The following is a 19,627-nucleotide window of genomic DNA, read 5'->3' on the forward strand; positions in this document are numbered from 1 at the left end:
AAAATAAATAATAAAATGCTTGAGAAGCTTGGGAAGGAGGGTCAACAATATTCCAAATGGTCAACAGACTGAATAGTATGTTTCATCTTATGTGCTTATAGCGGACAGCATACACAGCATGTACCCAACACACAAAATTCTGTATATTTAAATTGCGATGTGCCTTCTTCCATGACAGCATTATAGCCCAGCTACTCATCCTGCTGTCCAGATCAGACCATCAATTCCCCCCACTAGTTTGCCTAATCTCTATATCCACCCCTCTGTGGTACCCAGCAGCCACTAACTTCTTTATCCCAACTGTCATTATAGTAATAGCATGTACATATGCATAGTCAAAGACAATGAGCTTAAAAATATGGTGGCTAGATCGCAGCAGCTGTGAAGATCAGTAGTTGCAAGGAAACAACAATAATTTAAAAACCTTTGTATTCTACCCTGCATTAAAAAATAAAGCCCAAGGCAGTTAACAATAAAGTGGTGTTTTATTGGCACCAAAGCAAAACTACCCTAAAGTTACTACAGCAATTTTGAGCATACCAATGTTGGTGGTTAACTCAGTATTCAAAGATTAACTCAGTATTCAAAGACATTGGAAAGAAATTACAAGAACCGCTTCAAGTAGCAGAGAAACTACAAGGCTTAGTACTTAGCCTTAGCTTAGCCACCTTCAGTGCCCTATTATAGGGTAGAAGGGTGGGATAGAAATATTTTAAATAAATCTAAATCAACCAATCAATACTGCCATGTTATAGGAAAGAGGGAAACCATTTCATATTAATCAAATGAAAATGAATTAGCTGTTTAAAACAAAAGAAGCTTTAGATATCACAGCACAAGGCAGAGAGCAAATATGGGTCTACTGCATTAGAAGATGACCTACAGCATTAATTAAATCTCTAAAGAATTGCATTGAGACAAGAGGAAATAGTTTGTCAGCTAATTCAAGCCATTATAAGTAGCAAGAGTAGAAACTCAATCAAGTAAACAAACCAATTCAATCTTAGCTCTTAGAAGAGAGTTCAGCTTTTTATAACATTTTGTATTGACACAATGTGTGGCATGTGTTGCATTATTTCATTTGTAGGGTACCTCAAATGAATGGAAAATATCTTACTGAGGGAATGAAAACCTCACTCCAAATTTAAGTGCCATAGGAATTACCTAATGTGGCAAGGACATCTTCATGGACCCCAGTCACATATATGCTTGTTCAGCAAAAAAAGAAAAAATGCTCTGGTATCCAAGATGTTGGGGGGCACTTTGTTTGCAAAATATATCTGGCACCATCCTTGTCAGAAAAATACTGCACCTCATACTGCACTACTTTCTACAGTCATCCATCATAGCTTTTCAAGAAGCCAACAATATTAGCATGTTTCCCTAGCTCTTATGCAAGACATCAGCACACTTATCTGTTTTCCCACTGAACTGCTTTCTTTTGACAAAACAGTATAACCAGGGAAAGTAAGTAGCATTGTAATAAAAAGTTCCTTACTACAAACAGATTGAGGGTATTGCTAAACAAGGCAACATTTCCTTTATAGTGCTTTCATATACAATGCAAACCACTGTTAAAGTTAAAATATGCATGCAGCAACTATGCATGCATCTTCTGTGCATATATTGTATATACATTTATATACACACACTCTCCTTTCTCCTTTGCAGCGTGTACAGACAGGGCAGCTGTGATTAACCACTGCTTTGCAGCAAGTGTACTATACACTAACTCTACACAGTGAATAATTTTTTAACTGGTTCACAGAGACATTTTTCCCTTCATCTCCTCTGTCACTATTTTGTAAGCTTGCTATTCTTTCCAATGAACTTGCTGTAATTTCCTTGTTTACTGTTCATTTCCACAACATTCCCTTGCAGGAATGACTTTCACATGCTTTTCAAATACCCTCATGCATTTTAATTGTGTACTTTCTGAATTTCCAAAGTCACCCAGACAGAATATATGCAGTAAACTCCTAGTAGAAATGTCCACACGTAAAAAGAATTGTACTATTGGTTAATAAAAACGAAGGCATTGCATTGGAAATAATCTTTCTGCACAAGAAAGATTACTTCTGTATCAAGAATATGAAATACAGCTTATGTTCTGCATGCCATAGTTTTCCTTATAGTGATATTCCAACTGAGGCTGTATTTGGGTAGATGTCTTCTCCCCTCATAACTTAGAAATTCAAGGATAATTACTGACTTGGAGTGGGGAAGAACACACACATGAATGCACATTCTTATTAATAGGTCAGGACAAAAAGAAAGATGCCAACAGTAAAACCTATCCATTAACTTTATTCTACAACCTATAAAAATCTTGTTGTAGTGTGTGAATTCTTTTTTACAGCACTGATATTGAAGGTAATGTCTTCAGCAAAACACAAAGAGAACCCTGAAATAAAGCAAAGTTGAGAACACACATTAGGAGCAATCGAGAACTTTTCTGCATGAGCAACAGTCCACAGAACAGAAACGATGAATAGGCCAAGTGATCTAGAGCAGCCTTCGCCAACCTGGTGCCTTCCAGATGTTTTGGACCACAGCTCCCATCAGCCTCAACCCACACAGATGATTGGATTAAAACATAGCTGGCACAGTATACTGGCTAAGAAAATGAGCCATAGGCTCAGAGTCCCGGTTCAAATCTCCCCTAAATCGTGAACTCATAGAATAAGGTATTGTTTTTGTGCAAATTTAGGGTCATCCTGGTACACCTTACAAGAACATTGTAAAGATTTTAAAAATAATGTATGCAAATAATTTTGAACATTTAGGAAGATCTTTGTAAATGTCAAGGATGATTAATTATTATTATTATCCTTAATAGCCAGTAGCAGTACCAGTAGTAAAGCATAAACACTCAAGCTGGTCCATTAAAAAAAAGTCTGAAATCTACAACAGGGTAATACCTTTATCAGACAAAAATGTCACAAAATAATGAACAATCATTCAAGTTCTCCAGCACTCTTCCTCATGCAAGATATTAAAGCAAAAAGTGTACTACATAAGTACATACTGGCAGGTAGTTCATACAACACTGGCACAGGAGAGCCAGTGTATTTTCCATCAGAAGCATTTGTGCTTTATTTAATATGCAAACTCTGAATAGTTTTTCCTATATATTTAGAAGCAACTGTCCGTTTAACAAAATTTAAAGACGTTCAGATCAAACACTGAAGCATACCCAGTAATAAGGGGCAGAAAAAGCCAACTACTATATTTTGAAACACACACACACACCCCTGGGCTCCTACTGGAAGGAAGGGCAGGATATAAATCTAATAAATAATATATGTTTGTGTGTATATATTTTTAAATAAGCATTATTCCATGAATTTAATTATTAACATAATGTATGAATACAAGCCAGTGAAACCTGACAGTTACAAAGTTGTAATTACCTTTTTTCAGGTGACTATCCCTATGGAGTATATATATCTATCATGCACAATTCTTTAGGCATGGTGAATTAAAGCTGATTATCTGACTAATAGAACTAACCCATCAAAACCAACTGACCTAAACCAGTCATGACTACGGGTATGACTAACTTCACTGAGTCCACTCCGAGTAAGACTTGGATACCACCCTAAGTTTGCAGTGCCTACATTTTTTTCTTAAAATTTAAATAATACATGGGAAATGTATACTAATGAGTTGTCACTTCTTGTATGCATTTTGTGTAAATATTTCAGTGTGCTTCACTGATTTTTTCCATGATCAAATATTTTGGTCCCTAATCAAGTATTTCAGTTTTAGCTACTTCTGACATCTGGATATTAATACAGCAAGTAAAATTAATCTAGTATTTTAAAAATACATAGTATCTAACCTTTTTTGAAAGGTTTTGTTTACAAAATATGTCAAACATGCTAAATCCCAGTCAATTTAGGGCAACAGAAAAAATTATTCAAAACTTTCCAGAAAACCAGTATTACTGGATATATCAAGATTCATCTAGAAATCATCCAGGCTCAGAAAGGGGAAATCTGGATCATACATTTCTATCAAGGTGAAAGTTTTTTTTTAAAAAAAATCTAAGAGTGCAATCCAACTTGCATTTACCCCAGGTTGAGGGGAGTTGGATGCGGCGGTCTCTAGCTGAGCTAACTGAGTCTTGGCTCAGCCATGCCAGCTTGGCTCAGCCCATCACCAGCATAAGCCCAGAAAAAGGCGTGTTCCAGGGGAGAGGATGATTTGGAGCACTGCTGCAGGTCCCAATTCAGGCAAAAGTTACACAGGGGACAAGGCCGGTCTAAGAAAATAAACACCATAGAAGTCAATGGAGAGGGCTTACTCCCTGGTAGGGGTTTTTGGGACAGCAGGCTTTTACTTTCTGGTCTCTGTGTGCAGCTCCTGGCTGAGACGGCATTCAGCCAGCCCAGAGGCTCGTGAATTGGACGTGATGGAACTTTACGCTAGCTTCCAGAGTTGGATTGCTCTGTAAATCCTTAGACGCAATAGCTGCTAAGGAATACAACTTGACTTTTTTAAAGTCAGTCCATTATGTATCTTATTTTTGCCATTTGGTCAAATGGGTCCATACTATTTAATAACCTTGTCAACAGCCTGCAGTAAGAAGGGCAATGTGAAAGCTAATATTTTGAGCATGTTTTGTGATTAGGAAACAATTGGACGTTTACCCCCTCTTCGGGCATTTAGAAACTTGGAAAAGCAACATGTGAGAGGGGGGCTGTGGGGATGAGCATACTACCTCCCCCATTGCCCTCCACAAGTTGGAGGGTGACTGACTGAATCAAGGAAGCCCCCTGTGCTCATGGAGACTTCCAAGCAACGTAGATCCCTGAAAAACCAGGGTTCTACACTGTGTTGGGAACCTACATGAATAGAAGCTAGCTCCCTGCTTCAGTCACCCTCCATGTTGCAGATAGGGATGGGTGAGAATTTCTATTCAGTCCACATTTCAAGCAGAATTTATCAAGTTCGCACTTTCCAAAACAATATGAGAACCAAAACACAGCCATCCTTCAAAAATTGCATTTATTACAATTTTGGGATGCAGTTCGTCAACTAAACAATATTTACAGTAGGGCCGCAGATTGCAGGGAGGGAGCTGCCCACCCGCTCACCCTCTGCTGGCTCCCTAGCTCATCCTCCCCCTCACCCGCCCTCTCCCTCCACTCACTCGCCATCCTCTCACTCCCCCGCTCACTCAGTGCACACCCATTGCTTACCTTAAAATCTTTGAGTGTTGGCTGCAGCGCTTATATCTTTGCCAGGTCTCCATGGCGCTGAGGAGTAGGTTGGGGCTGATGCAGGCATTATTCAGGTGCTTGGCGTCATCCGCCCTTTCAGCCTTTAGGGCTGCAGGGCCGGCTGACTCTCCGTTGCATGGCGAGCCTTCTCCATTGTCCCTGGAGCTGGCACATTTTGCCCATGGAGCTGCCACATTTTCATCATCTGACTCCAAGTCATCCAAGTCTCCATCATCTGACTCATCAACGAATCTTATTCATTTTGATGGTGGAGACTTGGATGAAGCTCTTGCTGTTGATGTTGACATTGACACTGAAGATTGTTCAAGGCTAGCTGTTGCTGTCGTAGGTTGCGATGGTACTTTCTTAAAGCAGGAAAGCAATTAACTTTGCCTCATGAATTGCCTTTCCCTTAGAATTTCTTTATAGCATGCAATACCGTTTAGAAGGATCACATTCACTTTAGAACTTCTTTCGAAATTTGGATCAATCCTCTCAAAAGCTGCCATCCCCGTTTCTATACAGTTGATAGCTTCTTCCAATTCCTTGGTTGTCATTTCTCTAGGCACAGCAAGACTATCATCAGGATGGGACTCTTCACGAAGCATCCTTCTTTGCTCTTCAATAAGATCTTCATCTGTTAGGGTCTCGTCATGAGATACAAGCAATTCTGCCACATCCTGAGGCTCAACTTCCAATTCTAATTCCCTTGCCATTTCTACAACATTTGTAGTGACTTCCTCCACTGATTCTCAAAGCCTTCACAACTGTCCATAAGTGTGGGAATTAGCTTCTTCCAAACACCTTTCAATGTTTTTTCTTTAACTTAAGCTCGGCTTAAAGGCACGTTGTGACCTGTTTGATCTTCAATCCACACCACTAAAAGTTTTTCCATGTCAGCGATAAGGCTATCACGTTTTCTATAACTTTAGTGTTCACTGGTGTAGCACTTTTAATTTCCTTCAACACTTTCTCCTTAGCATTCACAATTGTACTAACTGTTTGGCGAGCCAAACCTAACTTATGGCCTATCTCAGCCATAGACATGCCTTGCTCACTTAGTTTAATCATTTCTAACTTGGCACTTAAAGTAAGAGGCTTATGACTCCTTTTTTTAATCACTAGTACTACACTGAGATGCCATTGTAATTAACACAAAAATATTATATATATTTTTTATATATAACATATATATTTATATATATAACATATATATATTTATATATATTATTATACAGTACTGTATATAATATATATTATATTTATATATTATAACTAAATTATAATTATAAATTATTATATATTTCATATATATATTTATATACAGTATATATAAATAGCATTGTATAATATAATAACCTTAACCTTTGAAAGTTTTGAAAATTGCCAGAATACAGAGAGACGCAGAGTGCACAAATGCTGAATCAGACTGAATCACCGACAATAAAATGGCACCCGACGCCCTTCTCAGACTCAGCTGCTGTGAGCGTCATCAGAGCTTGGAAACATTGCTTTTTTGAGCTACAACTCCCATCAGCCCAACTGTAGTTTAAAAAAGTAACTTTTCCAAGCTCTGTGCGTCATTCCGCAAAAACGCCAAAAAAGCGGAACAAGCACCAAATGTAGTGAACATGGATATAATTGAAAACCGCCGCATTAGCGGAGCGCCGAAAAGCAGAGCACCATAAAGCGAGGCCCTACTGTATAAAAATGCATACATTAGGGGAAAGTGTGCATAAAAATGAATACGAGTGAAAATAAATTGCAAAAAGGCATGATGTGATGAGAAAATTGTAAAAATGTGTACCTTTGTCAAAACTGCCTACACAACTGTTTCTTTGGAGAAATTCACACTAAAATGATGGAAAATTTTCCTGAGGATTTTTTTTTTAAATTGCTGCAGAAATGTAGAGAACTGAATATGACATAAGAAAAGTGAGAAACTGAAAGAACCAAAATTGACAGATCTTTCCACTCCTACTTGCAGAGGGGATGGAATTAGCACACTTTTTCCTGTAAGCCTGCCCCCTCACATCTTGCTCTTTCCAGTTTCTGAACACCTGAAGAAAGCTTTAGACACAAACTGAATAGTCAGAGAAGATGTGTGAATGCCAACAGACTAAATGGGTTCCAAAGAGCATTCACAAGAGAATTGCACAAGAGTTGCATTACAGTCAGGAAAAAATGCAATCCAAAAGTGCTAAGAAACTCAAGGACTGAATACCAAGAAGGAATTGTATTACAAGAAAAAAACATGGCAGAAGATTATGGAGAGCAGTGCAACAGGTCAAGAGTCATTGTGGAGAATCTTCCCAGCCCAGTTATCCAAATCTCAACTGTTGCTGCTCACCGCTCACACAGTAGTTCATCCTCTGCAAGAGGCTGAAAGGCACATCAGCAACTATTTTTGCACTGCTACGTGTGAGAGGAGAGGAAAAGTGGGTGAAGGTCCATTAGATAGTCCCATAATAATAGAAATGCAAGAGTCAACAACCCTTCCATGCCCTCCTTTAGCAACGCATTATACAACTTAGCTTTAATTCATAGAAATCGTCTGATGATATGCAGTCATTCACAAAGAAAGATCAACTGTAACGGGGGGGGGGGGGAATCAAGCCAGAATGCCCATATGAAATGTGTTGTCTTTGGTTTAATGAATTTGTAGTTGAATCAGTTGGGAATACCTTGATAAATCTGGGTGAATAGGTGATGCAGGGTTGGAAACATTATCTATTTAATATTTAAAGAGACATAAATATTGCATAATAGCAGTTGCTCTCCTGTATTGCATATGTAAACAAGGCAGATACAATAAACTTCTTCAAGACAGAAAATGATTAGCAATTCAATCTCTTGCCATTTCAATATGCTTTCATGACTTGAAAGTTCAATTTGTGCAATAGGTTAAAAAATGTAGTTTTCCAAAGGTTCAATTACAAATAAATTCAATTCAACAGTTGGCACAGAAGATGGGTACACAAGAAAATGGCTATGCTGGGTGCAGTAATCCGAAACTACAAAAATAAAAGCTTTTGGCTAACTGAGGAAGCACAGATGAATGAAGAAGTAATTGCAATGCTTATAATTACTATAATGTGTTTGTCAAATAAACATATCTTCATAATAAAGGGGGTGGAGGGAAGTAAGTACATCACACAAAACCCTTCAAAGTTAAACACAGCCTGCCAGAATACTTTGTCTATCAACCGTTTTTTAAAAGGAGGATTTCTGTACCCCTCAATAAAAACAATTTTACACTTTATGGCCCAACCTTTAAAGGGAAAAACTTTACAATCTTAATTTTGTCCCTCCTCAATACCACCCCTGTTAATGTTGTCCTTTGTAGGATGAGAAACTGAGAGCGATAGCCATCTTAATGAATCTACTGATGAGCTGTGATTTTTGTGTTGATTTTTGTGCTTCGTACCACGATCCAAATCCATTTGTTTCAATCAGCTTCTTAACCACACTTAATGGATTGTGTCCACCAGTTGCAATATGCCAGTCTTACACAGATTGCAAATCAGCCCAGCATACTTTAATGAGACTTAAGCTTCCAATTGAATTGCTTGGGGTCACAGCCATGATGAGTTACGTGAAGCCTCTTGACTGGATGCATATGTGTAAATAAAAGGGTCTTAATTAACGCATGTAACAACCGTGTATTTAAATCTAGACAACCAGCGAGGCAAGTATCATTCCAGAGCCGCTCACTTTGCTCTCCCCCTCCTCCCCGTTCTGCGCGCCGACAGACTTGCACTAGCTTCCCGGCAACCTACACACCCGCTGCTTTTACTCCTTAACATCAAAGCCTTGGCATTCGCCTTCTTTATGCCCCATTCATATTTTGGTCACGTGTCCCTTTTCCCCAATGGGCTCTTCTCCCCAGAAGGACTCGCAGCGCGGCGCTGGAATTTGGCCAGCCTTCAAGAGGAGAAGAGACAGCTTTGTGGCAACTTGCTAAGAAAGTCGCTCGGGAAGACGAGCTGTGCCCGGCTCTAGCAGCCGCCCGCCGCCGCCACACAGAAGCTCCTCTGACGACTCAGCTTCCCCCTCTTCCAACCCTCCGATGTCCGGCCAAGTTAACTGCTAGTAAGGAGCAGCGGCTGCTTTTGCGCCGTCCGCGGCCCTTCGCGCTCTACTCACCGCCTTCCAGCTTGACGACCTGAGGCAGACGGTAAGTGCTAACCAGCAGGTCCAACGGGACGGACACGGAGCTCCACTTCACATCCTTGAGACTAGAGCCCAGCGAGGGGCCCGCATCCATCTTCCCACCCTTCTTTGGGTCTGGGGAGGAGGAGACAAGTGGTGGCGGGGTTTGGCCAGTGCCTTGCGGAGAGCTACAGCCGCCCGAACGGAACGAGCCGCCTTCCTCAGCCTCTCCTGTTGTTGTTACTGCTGCCGCCGTCTCCCCAGGCCATGATGGTTTGGCTTAAAAGCAAGGTAGCTCCCCACAAACAGCTGCTCCGCCGACTCCTCAGCAGCAGCAGCAGCAACGGCGGCGGCGTGCGCTGTAAAGACGGCGGCTGCTCCCCTCGGCTTGTCTACTTGCAGCTCCAGCTGACCCAGTGAACGCCATCCCAACGCGGACTGACTAATCAACAAGGTGCGAGAGACGCCTGCGCAGTTAGCGCCCCTCCTCTTCTCCACTCCCTTGGAAAAGTGCAGCCAAGGCGCTCCCTCCTTTAATGAAGGGGGGGGGGTGGAGAGAGAAGCTCTTGGCATATTAGGAGCCTTGTGCAAACTCTGTCCTTCTCGCTCCCCCCTCTGGCCACTTAGGCACTCTGCAAGCTCCAGCGCAACAACAGCGGCGACTTCAGGTTGTGCTCTAGAAGTAACATCTGTGGAAGCAGCTGCTTTCTAAATAATTGTGTAAAAAACATAAATTTCAAGCTTGGAAGAAATAAATCCCACTGAAAAGAATGGGGTTTAACTTCGGAATAAACGTGGGGAGGATTAAGTTGTTCCTAGGTTGGCAGACCAGTATTTCCATGGCTGTATTCCTAAACACGCTCACTTGAATGTAATTGTTGAGCCCCAACTCCCAAAGGAGGAGCAGGGAGAGGAGTCGGTCGAGCCCCAGCCTCCTCAGATAGATCAGGGAGAGGAACCAGAGGTGGATGAGGTTTTTGAGGGCATTGAGGGAGGGGGTGAAGTCGACAGCTCGCCAGTTCCCACGGACAGTCCTCCCAACAACGCAGAGCTCGCTCCACCTACAAGTGCCCCAACAGTAAGCCCCACTGAGTTCTCAAATAATTGTTTCTGAGGGGGGGAAATACACAGTTCGGCAGTACCATTAGGGCCAACCAAAACATCATAAAATAGCAAGCAAGCTTGTGAGTTCTTCACAACTCACCATCAGGCACATTGCACAAGGGGGAGGAGGGGGAGGAAAACACACTTTTGGCTCCCTTGTCATCCAATGTTCCAACCATCTCTGTAGCCAGTTTCCTCTTTCTAATGTATTTAAATACTTTTTTTATTGTTGGTCTTAACTGTTTTTAGTGACATGCTCATCATTATTATTAATAATAATTTTTATCCCTTGTCAGCTTGCACTTATTTGCCATAGTTGGTATTCCTTTTTTGTCTCCTCATTTGGGCAAGACTTCCATTTTCTGAAAGATGCCATCTTGCTTCTAGTACTTTTTTGTCTCTGCTTGTTAACTATGCTGTTATCTCCTTGGCCTTGGTGAGACCTTTCCTCGTCTGCAATATACATTCTACCTGAGGTTCTGTTATTGTTGTTTTGAATAACCCTCAGACTTTGAGAGATTTGACCTACTTGACTTTCCTTTTCATCCTCATTTTTATGCATCTCATTTTTGAGAATGTTCCTCTTTCGAAGTGAAATGTGACTGTATTGATGTTCCTTGCAGGGCTGTGGAGTCGGTACGCCAAACCTTCAACTCTGACTCCAACTCCTCTATTTTTCTACTGTCCGACTCCGCCCAAAATTGCTTCTGAATCCACAGCCCTGGAAAGGGCTGTAAATGTCTTTTTAAATTGGAAGCTCTCATAGGAGCATTTTTATCACTGCCTGAATATGCGCTGATCTTGGCATCACAGCATTTGTCTTCATCTGGGTCCTGTGTCATACACTGACACACAAAATGTTTTCCATCTTGAGTTATGGTGAAATGCTCAAATACCGCTTACTTCATGAGAAGCTTCTTTGATATGTTGAATTTATATTTTAAAAAATGTGTCAATCAAAATTTATTTTGAAGTGGGAGTCAGAGTCAGTACATTTCTACCGACTCCACCTCCACCCCAAATTGCTCCCGACTCCACAACTCCGACTCCACAGCCCTGGTTCCTTGGCAAATTGTCCACTTACGCATAAATTGAATTGGATAGCATCATGATCACTGTTCCCACTTGGTTCAACATCTTGCAGTAGGTACGGTGCATGGCTTAAGAGTAAGCCCAGGGTCACCTTACATGTCACTGATTCCACAACCAACTGTTCTAGGGCACAGTCATTCAGAGTACCTAGAAATTTTACTACTTTTTCATGACCAGAACACTCACTTAAGTGATTAGTGTAAAGGTAATTGAAGTCACCCATTACTACAGAACATTTTTCCTCTGCAAGAGAAAATGTTACAGAGAAATTGGCCCCTAATACTGAAAACTAAAGTTTTGTCTCATCATAGGCCTGGCACACTAGACATTTTGGATGAATCTCAAGCCGTAAACTGAGACTTTGTCCATCAGATTCTGTGAATAGTGTAAATGTTTTACAATTTACGTGTCCATAGAGGTATCTTTTTGGTTGCAAAATACCATTTTTTGTACCAACAATTTCCTTCCTCATCCAGGGTGGTTGCTTCATTAGCCCCAAGCAAGATGGAGTTAAAAGAAGGTGACTTGCGTCATAAATACTACCTGATCACTTGAACAATGACTCACAGAAGAGCCTGAGGTTTCTTGCTGCTTTGATAAAGAACAGGAGGAACAGGAAAGGGTGTTCAATATTAGGCAGTTATTCTCTCTTGCTTTAGTCCAGTCCATTTAAAAGACTCAGTGATTCCTGAGTAGCTCAGAGAGAATGGTAGAGAAGGGTAATTCAGAAGTTGGGGGATTTTGAGAAGTAAATGGTTGATCTAAAAGAACTACAACTTTCTTTTTTGGTGGGGCTTTTTTTCCTTTTAAGTGAAGGTTAGATTGGGAGATAGGATCCAGTTTTACATTAGAATGGATTGGCTGGTAACCTTCAGGGGTGGAGATGCTGCTTTTCTTGAACCATACGGACACAATTCTATAGTCAGAAGTAAGTCCCACTGAGTTCAGTGGAGCTAAGAAACTACACAGGATTGCAACAAGCTGGCTGATTAGGAGACCGAGACCTCTAGTGTTTCCTTAACATTTTTACAAAATAAATAACATAAAGCAGGGGCATGGAACTTCCTGCTCATGGGTAAATCTTGGCCTGCAAGTCCGTTTTTCCAAAACCATGCCCATCTGTCAATCAGCTGTTGTTACTGGTGGGCAGGTGATGTCTGCTGATGGGTAGGGTTCAATTCTGTGTTTATTGTACATGCCAGTTCCCCACAGGGAACTAACACACACAGCCAAAGCAGCAGGATTTAACCCACTGCTAATCAGCTGATGCCTGGGGGTTAAATCCTGCTCACACCCTGCAGAGAGCAGGATTGAACTCTCTGCTCATCAGCTGATGAGGAGAGAGTTCAATCCTGCTGCTTTGCTGGTTACTATCTTCCTGTCCCCAACACCGTGTCAACTTTAACAGGTGGGCAGGAGTGCCCACCTACAATGATCTGCTGTCATAATCACATCAGATGATTGACAAGTAGGTTATCCCACCCACCTGTTAATGTTGGCCTGGGGGTGGGGGGAGATAAATACCTGGTGAAAAAGGCTCCTTGCTCTTAATTTAAACTCATAACCTTTTTTAAGTATAAGAAACATTTCATTTACCATGATGTTTAGATTCCCAAAACTTCTAAAAACTGAGATTGCATTGTTTATTTCAACAGGCTGAAATAAGGGCTGGGAAACCTCAGGCCCAGGGACTGAAAACAGCCCTCTTGGCCTCTCCATCTGACCCTCAGGACTCTGCCCAGGCCACTCCCCCCTGGCCTGGTGTGCACTCTCCTCAAGTGCTTTTGCCTGGCTAGAATGCATCTTTGAATTGTGATGATGCCTCTTGCTTTTTTGGATGGAAGTGTGTGTGTATAAACCTCTGGTTTTTGCATAGCTGGAATGTAGCCAAATGTAAAAAGGCAAGTGTCACATGTATTGTCATGTGCACCACTGGCATGCGTCCCTCAGAAGGCTAAGAGAATGCAGCCCTTGGGCTGAAAGGGGCTCCCTGTCCCTGGTATACACTGTCTAGTCCCTCCCCCCTACAGAAGCTGGCTAACATGCATATTTATTTGTTTACTAAACACACACACACACACAATGGAAAACATTAAAATAACTAAAATGGCTTGAAAAGAAATTTACGTTGAGCTAAACTACACAACCAACATAATCACATGCTAGATAGTCCTTCTTGGACTGTACCACATCAGACTGTAGAGGAGACGATTCTTCAATTATCCTCTACATAAGTAGCTTCCTGCATATAGAAATATAACACATCAGGTGAAAGATTTTTGCCTAGCTTTTTTCCTGATCTGCTAGATGTTTAAAAGGTGTTACCATGTTTGCTCAAGACGTATGTCTCTAAATTCATTTGCAAATACTCTGCCTGCAGGTAATAAGCCCTTCTGGCACATGAACATGTGTGGGAATTTAGCTCAAACTGTGGGCTGGGGAACCTGTTCTCCATGTGATCCTGGACCTATTCCACTAGAGGGCAGGCTGCTGCCAATCACAAAAATGAGGTATAAGAACATAAGAAGAGCCTGCTGGATCAGGCCAGTGGCCCATCTAGTCCAGCATCCTGTTCTCACAGTGGCCAACCAGGTGCCTGGGGGAAGCCCGCAAGCAGGACCCGAGTGCAAGAACACTCTCCTCTCCTGAGGCTTCCGGCAACTTGTTTTCAGAAGCATGCTGCCTCTGACTAGGGTGGCAGAGCACAGCCATCATGGCTAGTAGCCATTGATAGCCCTGTCCTCCATGAATTTGTCTAATCTTCTTTTAAAGCCATCCAAGCTGGTGGCCGTTACTGCATCTTGTGGGAGCAAATTCCATAGTTTAACTATGCGCTGAGTAAAGAAGTACTTCCTTTTGTCTGTCCTGAATCTTCCAACATTCAGCTTCTTTGAATGTCCACGAGTTCTAGTATTATGAGAGAGGGAGAAGAACTTTTCTCTATCCACTTTCTCAATGCCATGCATAATTTTATACACTTCTATCATGTCTCCTCTGACCCGCCTTTTCTCTAAACTAAAAAGCCCCAAATGCTGCAACCTTTCCTCGTAAGGGAGTCGCTCCATCCCCTTGATCATTCTGGTTGCCCTCTTCTGAACCTTTTCCAACTCTAGAATATCCTTTTTGAGATGAGGCGACCAGAACTGTACACAGTATTCCAAATGCGGCCGCACCATAGATTTATACAACGGCATTATGATATCGGTTTAAAGAAGAAGCAAGTTTTGCCGGCAAAACTTAATTATGTTCATGCTTGAAGAGCTGGAGAGATACTAGTACAAGACTCAAAACAGTTTCGAGACTTGGGAGTTCTGGCATGATAGGACTGTTACTGCCAGGGGTGGTGATCTGACCCATCTATACTTGGTACTCACAGGCAAGGCAGGCCAGTAGTTGCAGTACCACGGATAGTTCCAAGTGAGCAACTTGCTCTGACAAATGGCAGAAGTGAACTGAGTGAACCTTGTAAGTCACTTCCTTCAATCCACCTTTCCCAAGCTCCACCACCTTGGCTTAAAGACTATGGCTCTTAAAAAGCCAGCCCCATAGCCTGAATATGAGCACTTCTTCACCCTTCTGTGGCCTCCCACCTTGACACACTCTGCACCATTGGGAAAAGCACTTGAGTTTGGTTCAGAGAACTGCATCTGTGTGGATCCCAACTCAAGATCTAGTCTACTTGCCCCAAGTTCTATGAGCTCCAAACCCCTAGCCTTGGGTTCTGTGAATTCTGTAGCACCATGTACTGTAGTTCAATTCCAGAATTTGTGGTACAGGAGCTGTGGACTCAGCTGGCTCCTCCTGTTCTTAGTCTGAGCTCAAGGTCGTGACAGGTAGCAAGGAGCTTGAGGTACAAACAAGTGGTCCTAGAAGGGTACTTCCCAGGCATGAAAAAATGAAAGGCAATTGTCCTTGGCTTGATTATCAAGGGAGTGACTGGATTTTAGAGTGGCATTTTCAGTGCTTTCTATACAGCATCCTTTACTTCATGGCTATTGGAACCAATTCTTTAGGTGCATAATAAAACTCAGTTAGACTGGAACCAGAGATGGCTTGGGTGCAATCACTCTCAGGAGATCTCAAATTAGTTGAACTATGGGTGGGGATTTTGCTTTTGCCCATGTTATGGGGAAGGGGGTGTCAGTGGGACACTTTCTTCATTTGATGGAGCAAGGCAACTAGATTGGCCTTTAAGAACACAAAAAGAACCTGCTGGATCAGGCCAATGACCCATCTTGTCCAGCATTCTGTTTTCACAGTGGTCAGCCAGATACCTATGGGAATCCCACAAGCGGGATATGAGCACAAGAGCACTCTCATCTCCTCTCCTCTCCTGCGGTTTCCAGCAGCTGGTATCGGAAGTATACTGCAGATTGTGGAGGCAAAGAATAGCCATCATGGCTAGTAGCCATCGATAGCCTTATCCTCTTTGCATTTGTCTAATCTTCTTTTAAAGCTGTCCAGGTTAGTGGTCATCACTGTCTCCTTTGCAGAGAAACTTCTGCTTAGCTTACGTAACCAGGCAAAATGGAAACTTCTGAAGTCAAGGTTCTGGTAAACATGAAAGAGTGGTGAAAATTTGTTCTTCGAGTGGCACATTTTCCACTTGTAGCATGGGTATGTGGGGTGGTCAATGCCTCCCTCCACCAAGGCTCTCTTCCAAGTTGCTTAAAGGAGGCACTTATACGACCATTACTAAAAAAACCCTCCCTAGACTCACTGTGTTTGAGTAATTATCGACCAGTTTCCAATCTACCTTTTCTTAGTAAAATAATAGAGCAGGTGGTGACCATCCAATTGCAACATTTCCTAGTGGAAACAGATTATCTCGACCCACTCCAATCTGGTTTCAGGCCTGGCCATGGGACTGAGATGGCCTTGGTCGCTTTGGTGGATGACCTTCGTAGGGAACTAGACAGGGGGAGTGTGTCCCTGTTAATTCTTCTAGATCTCTCAGCGGCCTTCGATACTATCGACCATAGTATCCTCCTGGACCGCCTAACCAGGATGGGGCTAGGGGGCACTGTCTTGTGTTGGCTCCGCTCTTTCCTGGAGGGTCGGACCCAGAAGGTAATATCTGGAGACTCTTGCTCAGCCCCTTGGCTGCTGACTTGTGGGGTGCCACAGGGCTCTGTCCTTTCTCCTTTGTTGTTCAATATCTATATGAAGCCGCTGGGTGAGGTCACCCGGAGGCTTGGAGTTCAATACCATCAATATGCAGATGACACCCAGCTTTATTTCTCCTTTCCTCCTGATGCCAAGGAAGCCGTCCAGCCCTTGAACCAGTGCCTGTCCGCAGTGATGGATTGGATGAAGGAGAACAAGTTGAAATTAAATCCAGACAAGACAGAAATGCTCTACGTCAGTCGTGGGACAAATCTGGAAATAGGGAATTTACCTGTATTGGATGGGGTTACACTCCCCCTAAAGATGCAGGTTTGCAGTTTGGGGGTGCTTCTGGACTTGGCCTTGAACCTGGAAGCCCAGGTCTCTGCAGTGTCCAGGAGCGCTTTTGCCCAGCTAAGACTGGTTCGCCAACTGCGACCGTTTCTAGAGACGTCCGATCTGACGAGGGTAACGCATGCCCTAGTTACATCCCGGCTTGATTACTGCAACGCACTCTACGTGGGGCTGCCATTGAAGACAGTTCGGAAACTTAAACTGGTTCAATGAGCAGCAGTGAGAATGCTGACCGGGGCCGGCCCTCGGGCACATACTACCCCCCTGTTACAGCAACTCCACTGGCTGCTGCTGTGTTTCCGGACTCAATTCAAATTGCTGGTGCTAACCTTTAAAGCCCTACATGGCTTGGGCCCTACCTATTTGTCCGACCGGTTGTCCTGTTATGAACCCTCCCGTGCATTGAGGTCCTCTGAGGATATGCTTCTTGTGATTCCTTCAGCCTCACAAGCTCATTTATCAAGAACTAGAGATAGGGCGTTCTCTGTCATCGCTCCCAGACTCTGGAATGCTTTACCAGCAGAGGTACGGTTGGCCCCTTCGCTTTTGGCATTCCGCCGCCAGGTCAAGACACTCCTTTTCCAGACGGCGTTTAAACTAAACGCAGAATAGGAATTTTAACAAATTATGACAGTAGCATAATTTTTTTATATTTTTTTTAACTTGTTGATGGTATGTATTGGGTGTATTGTATAGTTTTTATTCTACTGCTGCTGTCCGCCGCTCTGAGTTTCTGGTTAAAATAGAGCGGGCTAGAAATATTTTAAATAAATAAATTTTAAATAAATAAATAAAACAAAGTCTAGGCATGAGTCTTATCAAATGTGATGTTGCTTCATATGTAGTTGAACTCTTCTGTTTTAGAGGCAAATTAAATTGTATCAAGCTTTGTGAAACTACTTTTACTTCATTTAGTAAACTGTGCTATATTAAAAATGCTCCCTGTCACAAGTGGTGTTGAAAGAGCATTTACATTTTTCCTTTCCTGTACTCTTTTCCCCTTTATGTTATTTTTAGACTGTATGCCATCTTAGCAGAAGCCACATTTGCTGCTTGTAACATTGTTAAGTACCTAGTATACAATTACATTAACTCTTTTCAGTTGAGTTTCACCCCACTGAGTTCACCTTTCTACCTCAAAAGTTTCCTGTACAAAAAACAAACTTTCCTGTGTAAACTACCAACACTTTCACAAATATATTTCTTATGCTCCCATCTGTAGTGGACTTTACATTCATGACTCCAGTGCAAATCATAGTCTTGTCTATTTTAAACATTTGTAGAAGGCAATTAACTAAAAAATGACAGGCATTGCTGTTTTATTAATATCAGTAAAAACTGGATATTTTGTGTATCCTCAAAGGGAGAAAAATATTAAAGTTCAAGAGTTGGTATATACAAAATAGATGATATGATCAGAAATAATACAAAACTGCCAATCACAGCTTGCAGCAATTTCTCTTTTGTGCTTTTTCATGTAGGTCCACCATATCTAAGTCAAGCAGTACACAGGGACTCTGGGGAGAAAGAAAGAGAACATAATTTAATCCAGTACAAACAAAGTTCATAATATACATTCTTTTAATTATATAGTTGAGTATATGAACTGAAACCTTTATGATTAAGATTAAAAAGTATAACGGAAAGACACATTTTAAAATAGCACGCCATAGTAGAACAGTCATTGTTTTTTGGATGTAAAAGACAAGGTTTCTGCTAGCTAAGACAGATCTGTGCTGTCCCATCAGTAGTGGTTGTTTGTGTACACTGGGTATTCGAATAACCCACCATCCAGGTATACCTGGAGTTTACCAGGGCTCAGCTACCTTCCATCACAATGGAGCAGCACATCAGTACAACCTTACAGCAACTCTGTAAAATTGGCCATAATTATTCCCTACTTCACAGATGAGGAGCCAAGAGTGAACATTTAAGGTGTTAAGGGGGGAGGGTCTTAACCAGGGCCTCCAGCAACACCTTACCTCTTGTGCTACCAGCATTCTGGGCCCACAGGATGCCATAGATACTAGGGCTTAAGGAAAAGGGTGTCTTTTTAAGCTGCAGTTCCAGTCTTAAGAAAGCCAGCAGACCTCCTAGCTTGAATACTGTAGGCTGACTGTCTAAGCCAGCTGGGACATATCAGGTCCCAATAAAGCCATTAGAGCCTGGCCACCTCATGATTCCAAGAAACTTGGCCTGAGTATGAGAACTCTACCTACTTTTCTTCCTGACTGCTGTCTTACATCATAGCCCCATGTTCTGGCTCTTTGAGCCTTGTCTGTCTCACAAGGTGTCTAACCTTTAGCGTTGTCATGACCACATGTAGTGTGTCTGGCCCTTGTTCCTTATCCATGTGATCCAGTGCCTGACTTCCTGCCTACAGCCAAGTCTATTGACTGTCTGTCCCTTGCTTGCCTGGACTCAAACTCAACCCTAGTTGCATCATGTCTTGGAATTAGGCTAAGGCTTGACAAAGTGAGCTTCTTGCACAAATCCTTCCAACAAAATCTTGATTGAGCATGGATTTAAGCTTGCATCTTTCACTTCCAATCCAGTATTACTCTGAGGATTCAGAACAGTCTGTTAAATCA

General features: G+C 42.1%; 2 protein-coding genes across 5 annotated transcripts in view; both read right to left on the reverse strand.

Annotated features, from left to right (window-relative positions):
- Positions 1 to 9,911, reverse strand: part of GAREM1 (GRB2 associated regulator of MAPK1 subtype 1) — a 137,549-nt gene extending 127,638 nt beyond the window's left edge. The window contains exon 1 of one of the 4 annotated variants that reach the window (XM_061597959.1): positions 9,375 to 9,911. In XM_061597959.1, coding sequence (XP_061453943.1) covers positions 9,375 to 9,495 — 121 coding nt within the window. In that variant the 5' untranslated portion in view covers positions 9,496 to 9,911. The remainder of the gene's footprint in view (positions 1 to 9,374) is intronic. The other 3 variants (XM_061597949.1, XM_061597939.1, XM_061597975.1) reach the window with 3 other exon arrangements.
- Positions 9,912 to 18,338: 8,427 nt separating this feature from the next.
- Positions 18,339 to 19,627, reverse strand: part of LOC133370975 (ras-related protein Rab-10-like) — a 48,823-nt gene continuing 47,534 nt past the window's right edge. Inside the window, exon 6 of the mRNA XM_061597989.1 lies at positions 18,339 to 18,553. Within this exon, the coding sequence (XP_061453973.1) occupies positions 18,476 to 18,553 (78 nt within the window). The 3' untranslated portion in view covers positions 18,339 to 18,475. The remainder of the gene's footprint in view (positions 18,554 to 19,627) is intronic.

Source organism: Rhineura floridana, chromosome 1, assembly GCF_030035675.1.
Source record: "Rhineura floridana isolate rRhiFlo1 chromosome 1, rRhiFlo1.hap2, whole genome shotgun sequence".
Lineage (NCBI taxonomy): Eukaryota > Metazoa > Chordata > Lepidosauria > Squamata > Rhineuridae > Rhineura > Rhineura floridana.